This window comes from Mustelus asterias, unplaced genomic scaffold, assembly GCF_964213995.1.
Source record: "Mustelus asterias unplaced genomic scaffold, sMusAst1.hap1.1 HAP1_SCAFFOLD_4590, whole genome shotgun sequence".
Taxonomy (NCBI): Eukaryota; Metazoa; Chordata; class Chondrichthyes; order Carcharhiniformes; family Triakidae; genus Mustelus; species Mustelus asterias.
The window spans coordinates 2,501-11,902 of record NW_027594533.1 but is presented as its reverse complement, the minus strand read 5'-3'; the positions used below and the strand labels follow the sequence as shown (position 1 = coordinate 11,902).

Genomic DNA, 9,402 nt, shown 5'->3' with positions numbered 1-9,402 from the left:
ACAGTGTGAGGGAGCTGGATTAACATCAGTACAGATCCAGTCAGTAACACAGGGTGCTGGGGGCAGAGGGGTTACTGAGTGACAGTGTGAGGGAGCTGGATTAACATCAGTACAGATACAGTCAGTAACACAGAGTGCTGGGGGAGAGGGGTTACTGAGTGACAGTGTGAGGGAGCTGGATTAACATCAGTACAGATACAGTCAGTAACACAGGGTGCTGGGGGAGAGGGGTTACTGAGTGAGGGAGCTGGATTAACATCAGTACAGATACAGTGAGTGTTTATTTGAATATTTTACCTCTAACAGCATTATGACAATGGCCCCAAACACACTGATAATCTCTCCCACAAGTCGAACCTGATCATCATGTGTGGTGTAAGCTTCCTGTCAATAAACAGCAAAATCTGGGGTTACGCTGAGAGATAGAGGGACACAACAGTCTGTGTAACACACTCTCACACACTCTCTCACACACTCTCTCACACACACACTCTCTCACACACACTCTCTCACACACACACTCTCTCACACACTCTCACACACACACACTCTCTCTCTCACACACACTCTCTCTCTCACACACACTCTCTCACACACTCTCTCCTACACACTCTCTCTCACACACTCTCTCACTCTCACACACTCTCTCACACACTCTCTCACGCACTCTCTCACGCACTCTCTCACACACTCTCTCACACACACACTCTCTCTCACACACACACTCTCTCTCTCACACACACTCTCTCTCTCACACACACACTCTCTCTCACACACACTCTCTCTCACACACACACTCTCTCACACACTCTCACACACACTCTCTCACACACACACTCTCTCTCACACACACACTCTCTCTCACACACTCTCTCCTACACACTCTCTCTCACACACTCTCTCTCTCTCACACACTCTCTCTCTCACACACACACTCACTCTCACACACTCTCTCACACACTCTCTCACACACTCTCACACACACTCTCTCACACACACTCTCTCTCTCTCACACACACTCTCTCTCTCACACACTCTCTCACACACTCTCTCACACACTCTCTCTCACACACTCTCTCCTACACACTCTCTCTCACACACTCTCTCTCTCTCACACACTCTCTCTTACACACTCTCTCATACACACTCACTCTCTCACACACACACCCTGTCTCAGTCTCTCTCTCACACTCTCTCTTACACTCTATCTCACACACACACTCTCTCTCACACACACTCTCTCTCACACACTCTCTCACACTCTCTCTCACACACACACTCTCTCTCATACACTCTCTCTCACACACACTCTTTCACACACACACGCATACTCTCTCTCACACTCACACTCTCTAACACACACACTCTCTCTCACACACACTCTCTCACACACACTCTCTCACACACACACACGCTCTCTCTCACACTCACACTCTCTCTCACACACACTCTCTCTCACACACACACTCTCTCTCACACACACACTTTCTCTCACACACTCTCTCTCACACACACACACTCTCTCTCTCACACACGCACTCTCCCTCTCGCTCGCACACACACACACACACTCTCTCACATACTATCTCTCCCACACTCTCCCACACACGCTATCACACACAAGCTCTCACACACACGCTCTCACACAGTCTCTCTCATACACACACACACACACACACACACTCTCTCACACACACTCTCTCAGACACACACTCTCTCAGACACACACTCTCTCAGACACACACTCTCTCACACACACATTCTCTCACACAAACAATCTCTCTCACACACACTCTCTCTCACACACACACACTCTCTCAGACACTCTCTGTCGCTCTCTCTCGCTCTCTCTCTCTCTCTGTCGCTCTCTCTGGCAGATTCTCACCTGCAGGTTTCTCTGAATGAAGATAGTTGTGTCTCTGGGGTCAGTGACATTTCCGTCTCTGGGTTTGAGTGGTCGGTGAGCGCAGCACAGAGTGAAGGTGATGATGTAGGAAAGGTAAAGGAAGGTGAGAATACGGAAGTAATACTTCCCGTATTTATTCCATTTCATACTGATCAGCTGTTTGAGAGGAGGGAGGTCCAGGATTCGAAGAGCCTGAGGTAAAAATATCCGTCAGGATACAGTCGAAGAGCTGGGAACGTATATTCACACAGCAACAACCCTGGGAACAACACAGAATTCCCAGTCACCAAATCCCACTCCCACTGTCCACAATCCCAATCCCAAACCCCTTCCCATTCACTCCCACTGTCCACAATCCCAATGGATCCCAAATCCCTTCCCGTACACTCCCACTCTACACAATCCCAATCCCAAACCCATTCCCGTTCACTCCCACTGTACACAATCCCAATCCCAAACCCATTCCCGTTCACTCTCACTGTACACAATCCCAATGGACCCAAACCCCTTCCCGCTCACTCCCACTGTACACAATCCCAATGGACCCAAACCCCTTCCCGTTCACTCCCACTGTACACAATCCCAATGGACCCAAACCCCTTCCCGTTCACTCCCACTGTACACAATCCCAATGGACCCAAACCCCTTCCTGTTCACTCCCACTGTACACAATCCCAATCCCCAAACCCCTTCCCATTCACTCCCACTGTACACAATCCCAATCCCAAACCCCTTCCCGTTCACTCCCACTGTACACAATCCCAATGGACCCAAACCCCTTCCCGTTCACTCCCATTGTACACAATCCCAATCCCCAAACCCCTTCCCGTTCACTCCCACTGTACACAATCCCAATCCCAAACCCCTTCCCGTTCACTCCCACTGTACACAATCCCAATGGACCCAAACCCCTTCCCGTTCACTCCCACTGTACACAATCCCAATGGACCCAAACCCCTTCCCGTTCACTCCCACTGTACACAATCCCAATCCCCATCCCATTCACTCCCACTGTCCACAATCCCAATGGATCCCAAACCCCTTCCCGTTCACTCCCACTGTCCACAATCCCAATGGACCCCAAACCCCTTCCCATTCACTCCCACTCTACACAATCCCAATCCCAAACCCCTTCCCATTCACTCCCACTCTACACAATCCCAATCCCAAACGCCTTCCCATTCACTCCCACTGTACACAATCCCAATCCCAAACCCATTCCCGTTCACTCTCACTGTACACAATCCCAATGGACCCAAACCCCTTCCCGTTCACTCCCACTGTACACAATCCCAATGGACCCAAACCCCTTCCCGTTCACTCCCACTGTACACAATCCCAATCCCAAACCCCTTCTCGTTCACTCCCACTGTACACAATCCCAATGGACCCAATACCCTTCCCATTCACTCTCACTGTACACAATCCCAATCCCAAACCCCTTCCCATTCACTCTCACTGTACACAATCCCAATCCCAAACCCCTTCCCGTTCACTCCCACTGTACACAATCCCAATGGACCCAAACCCCTTCCCGTTCACTCCCACTGTACACAATCCCAATCCCAAACCCCTTCCCGTTCACTCCCACTGTACACAATCCCAATCCCAAACCCCTTCCCATTCACTCCCACTGTACACAATCCCAATCCCAAACCCCTTCCCCTTCACTCCCATTGTACACAATCCCAATCCCAAACCCCTTCTCGTTCACTCCCACTGTACACAATCCCAATGGACCCAAACCCCTTCCCGTTCACTCTCACTGTACACAATCCCAATCCCAAACCCCTTCCCATTCACTCTCACTGTACACAATCCCAATCCCAAACCCCTTCCCATTCACTCTCACTGTACACAATCCCAATCCCAAACCCCTTCCCGTTCACTCCCACTGTACACAATCCCAATCCCAAACCCCTTCCCGTTCACTCTCACTGTACACAATCCCAATCCCCTTCCCGTTCACTCCCACTGTACACAATCCCAATGGACCCAAACCCCTTCCCGTTCACTCCCACTGTACACAATCCCAATGGACCCAAACCCCTTCCCGTTCACTCCCACTGTACACATTCCCAATGGACCCAAACCCCTTCCCGTTCACTCCCACTGTACACAATCCCAATGGACCCAAACCCCTTCCCGCTCACTCCCACTGTACACAATCCCAATGGATCCAAACCCCTTCCCGTTCACTCCCACTGTACACACTCCCAATCCCAAACCCCTTCCCATTCACTCCCACTGTACACAATTCCAATCCCAAACCCCTTCCCGTTCACTCCCACTGTACACAATCCCAATCCCCTTCCCGTTCACTCCCACTGTACACAATTCCAATCCCAAACCCCTTCCTGTTCACTCCCACTGTACACAATCCCAATCCCCTTCCCGTTCACTCCCACTGTACACAATCCCAATCCCAAAACCCTTCCTGTTCACTCCCACTGTACACAACCCCAATCCCCAAACCCCTTCCCGTTCACTCCCACTGTACACAATCCCAATCCCAAACCCCTTCCCGTTCACTCCCACTGTACACAATCAAAATGGACCCAAACCCCTTCCCGTTCACTCCCACTGTACACAATCCCGATGGACCCAAACCCCTTCCCGTTCACTCCCACTGTACACAATCCCAATCCCCTTCCCGCTCACTCCCACTGTACACAATTCCAATCCCAAACCCCTTCCCGTTCACTCCCACTGTGCACAATCCCAATGGACCCAAACCCCTTCCCGTTCACTCCCACTGTACACAATCCCAATCCCAAACCCCTTCCTGTTCACCCCCACTGTAAACAATCCCAATCCCAAACCCCTTCCCATTCATTCCCACTGTACACAATCCCAATCCCAAACCCCTTCCTGTTCACCCCCACTGTACACAATCCCAATGGACCCAAACCCCTTCCCGCTCACTCCCACTGTACACAATCCCAATCCCCTTTCCATTCACCCCCACTGTAAACAATCCCAATCCCAAACCCCTTCCCGTTCACTCCCACTGTACACAATCCCAATCCCTAATCCCCTTCCCATTCACTCCCGCTCTACACAATCCCAATGGACCCAAACCCCTTCCCATTCACTCCCACTGTACACAATCCCAATGGACCCAAACTCCTTCCCATTCACTCCCACTGTACACAATCCCAATCCCTTCCCGTTCACTCCCACTGTACACAATCGTGATGGATCTGGACCCGGCTGGATTTGGGGAGATGGGGATTGGACGGATGGGGTAGGAAGCGGTTGAATTTGCGGTGGTTTTTAACCTCGTTTTTCTTGCTGGCCACCACCAGTTCCAGGACCGAATAATCCTCGCCCCAGGAATCGAGCTCGGAGAGATTGTACAGGCAGCTGGAGATCGGCCCAAAGGCCCATTGGACCAGACGCCGTTTATTCATCAGGTGCTGGAACATCTGGAATACAATTCCCAAAAACATCCTCCTGTCATTGCGCCAATCACCCTGACCTTTAACCCTTCACCTGACCCTGAACCTTCACCCTGACCCTTCACCCTGACCTTTAACCCTTCACCCTGACACTGACCCTTCACCCTGACCCTGACCCTTCACCCTGACACTGACCCTTCACCCTGACCCTTCACCTGACACTGACCCTTCACCCTGACCCTTCACCCTGACCCTTCACCCTGACACTGACCCTTCACCCTGACCCTTCACCCTGACGCTGACCCCTCACCCTGACACTGACCCTTCACCCTGACACTGACCCTTCACCCTGACACTGACCCTTCACCCTGACACTGACCCTTCACCCTTCACCCTGACACTGACCCTTCACCCTGACCCTTCACCCTGACACTGGCCCTTCACCCTGACCCTTCACCCTGACACTGACCCTTCACCCTGACACTGACCCTTCACCCTGACCCTTCACCCTGACACTGACCCTTCACCCTGACACTGACCCTTCACCCTGACACTGACCCTTCACCCTAACCCTTCACTCTGACACTGACCCTTCACCCTGACACTGGCCCTTCACCCTGACCCTTCACCCTGACACTGACCCTTCACCCTGACACTGACCCTTCACCCTGACACTGACCCCTCACCCTGACACTGACCTTTCACCCTGACACTGACCCTTCACCCTGACACTGACCCTTCACCCTGACCCTTCACCCTGACACTGACCCTTACCCTGACCCTTCACCCTGACACTGACCCTTCACCCTGACCCTTCACCCTGACCCTTCACCCTGACCTTTAACCCTTCACCCTGACCCTGAACTCTTCTCTCTCTGTCTCTCACACATACACACACACACACACGCGTACATACAGACAGACACACACAGAAACACACATACACACACAGACATAGACACACACAGAGGCACACACAGACACACACACAGACACACACACACAGACGCACACAGACGCACACACAGATGCACACACAGATGCACACACACAGACACACACACAGACACACACACACAGACGCACACAGACGCACACACACATACACACACAGACACACACAAGACACAGACAACACTCCATGATCTGCTCGCTCCCTCACCACTATGTTGCCTTCGACAGCAGCCAGTTTAATTGGAGTCAATCCCTCGCTGTTCGGTATCATTTCAGCTGTGAATCCATTCTCACTTTCCTCAAAGGACTGGATAAAGTCGTACACTTGACAAGCAAACGTTTTGTTGGGTTGGAGAGTGAGGATATGCAGGACTGTGTTACCTGGAGAGAGAGAGAGGAGGAGGTTTCCCGTTCACTCCCACTGTACACAATCCCAATCCCAATCCCCTTCCCGTTCACTCTCACTGTACACAATCCCAATCCCAATCCCCTTCCCATTCACTCCCACTGTACACAATCCCAATCCCCTTCCCGTTCACTCCCACTGGATACAATCCCAATCCCAATCCCAATCCCCTTCCCATTCACTCCCACTGGATACAATCCCAATCCCAATCCCCTTCCCATTCACTCCCACTGGATACAATCCCAATCCCAATCCCCTTCCCATTCACTCCCACTGTACACAATCCCAATCCCAATCCCCTTCCCGTTCACTCCCACTGGATACAATCCCAATCCCAATCCCCTTCCCATTCACTCCCACTGTACACAATCCCAATGGACCCAAACCCCTTCCCGTTCACTCCCACTGTACACAATCCCAATCCCAAACCCCTTCCCGTTCACTCCCACTGTACACAATCCCAATCCCAAACCCCTTCCCATTCACTCCCACTGTACACAATCCCAATCCCAAACCCCTTCCCGTTCACTCTCACTGTACACAATTCCAATCCCCTTCCCGTTCACTCCCGCAGTACACAATCCCAATCCCAAACCCCTTCCCGTTCACTCCCACTGTACACAATCCCAATCCCAATCCCCTTCCCGTTCACTCCCACTGTACACAATCCCAATCCCCTTCCCGTTCACTCCCGCAGTACACAATCCCAATCCCAAACCCCTTCCCGTTCACTCCCACTGTACACAATCCCAATCCCAATCCCCTTCCCGTTCACTCCCACTGTACACAATCCCAATCCCCTTCCCGTTCACTCCCACTGTACACAATCCCAATCCCAAACATCTTCCCGTTCACTCCCACTGTACACAATCCCAATCCCAACCCCTGTTCACTCCCACTGGATACAATCCCAATCCCCTTCCCGTTCACTCCCACTGTACACAATCCCAATCCCAATCCCCTTCCCGTTCACTCCCACTGGATACAATCCCAATCCCAATCCCAATCCCCTTCCTTCACTCCCACTGGATACAATCCCAATCCCCTTCCCATTCACTCCCACTGTACACAATCCCAATCCCCTTCCCGTTCACTCCCACTGGATACAATCCCAATCCCCTTCCCGTTCACTCCCGCAGTACACAATCCCAATGGACCCAATCCCCTTCCCGTTCACTCCCACTGTACACAATCCCAATCCCAAACACCTTCCCGTTCACTCCCACTGTACACAATCCCAATCCCAATCCCCTTCCCGTTCACTCCCACTGTACACAATCCCAATCCCAATCCCCTTCCCGTTCACTCCCACTGGATACAATCCCAATCCCTTCCCGTTCACTCCCACTGTACACAATCCCAATCCCCTTCCCGTTCACTCCCACTGTACACAATCCCAATCCCCTTCCCGTTCACTCCCACTGGATACAATCCCAATCCCCTTCCCGTTCACTCCCACTGGATACAATCCCAATCCCCTTCCCGTTCACTCCCACTGGATACAATCCCAATCCCAAACCCCTTCCCGTTCACTCCCACTCTACACAATCCCAATCCCCTTCCCGTTCACTCCCACTGGATACAATCCCAATCCCAAACCCCTTCCCGTTCACTCCCACTGGATACAATCCCAATCCCAAACCCCTTCCCGTTCACTCCCACTGTGCACAATCCCAATGGACCCAATCCCCTTCCCGCTCACTCCCGCAGTACACAATCCCAATGGACCCAATCCCCTTCCCGTTCACTCCCACTCTACACAATCCCAATCCCAATCCCCTTCCCGTTCACTCCCACTGTACACAATCCCAATCCCAATCCCCTTCCCATTCACTCCCACTCTACACAATCCCAATCCCTTCCCGTTCACTCCCACTGTACACAATCCCAATCCCTTCCCGTTCACTCCCACTCTACACAATCCCAATCCCCTTCCCGTTCACTCCCACTCTACACAATCCCAATCCCTGACACATACCCAGTGAATCCCGAGCTTTGATATCGGCTCCGGACTGGATCAATAATCGGATAATTTCTTCACTCCCGACGCAGGCAGCGAATGATAGGATGTGTTCCCCTGGGGGTGGGAAAACAGACTCGGATAGAGAGGATTCACACAGTCACACAATCATACCAACACATCAAATATCAGAATCATATCCCTCCCTCCCTCCCTCCCCCTCCCTACCTCCCCCTCCCTCCCTCCCTCCATCCCTCTTCCTCCCTCACTCCCCCCTCCCTCCCTCCCTCACCCCCTCCCTCCCTCCATCCCTCTCCCTCCCCCTCCCTCACTCCCCCTCCCTCCCTCCATCCCTCTCCCTCCCACTCCCTCACTCCCCCCTCCCTCCCTCCATCCCTCTCCCTCCCCCTCCCTCACTCCCCCCTCCCTCCCTCCATCCCTCCCTCCCTCCCCTCTCCCCTCCCTCTCCCTCCCTCACTCCCCCCTCCCTCCCTCCCTCACACCCTCACTCCCCCTCCCTCCTTCCCCCTCCCTCCCTCCATCCCTCTCCCTCCCCCCTCCCTCACTCCTCCCTCCCTCCCCCTCCCTCTTTTTCTCCCTCCCTCTCTCTCCCTCCCTCAGTCCCGCCCTCTCTCCCTCCCTCCCTCCTCCCTCCCTCCCTAGGTCCCTCCCTCCTTCTCTTCCTCGCTCTCTCCTTCCCTCTCCCTCCCTCCTTTTCTCTCTCTGTCTCTCTCTTCCCTTTCTCTCTCTTTCTCCCTCCCTCCCTCTCTCTCTC

General features: G+C 53.0%; 1 protein-coding gene across 1 annotated transcript in view; it reads right to left on the bottom strand.

Moving 5' to 3' along the window:
- Window positions 1–297: 297 nt before the first annotated feature.
- LOC144491156 (transient receptor potential cation channel subfamily V member 5-like) overlaps window positions 298–9,402 on the bottom strand; it is a gene marked incomplete at both ends in the record, with an annotated part of 9,694 nt that continues 589 nt past the window's right edge. Inside the window, 5 exons of the mRNA XM_078208833.1 lie at window positions 298–384; window positions 1,886–2,098; window positions 5,188–5,334; window positions 6,470–6,642; window positions 8,646–8,744. Of these exons, the coding sequence (XP_078064959.1) occupies window positions 298–384; window positions 1,886–2,098; window positions 5,188–5,334; window positions 6,470–6,642; window positions 8,646–8,744 (719 nt within the window). The remainder of the gene's footprint in view (window positions 385–1,885; window positions 2,099–5,187; window positions 5,335–6,469; window positions 6,643–8,645; window positions 8,745–9,402) is intronic.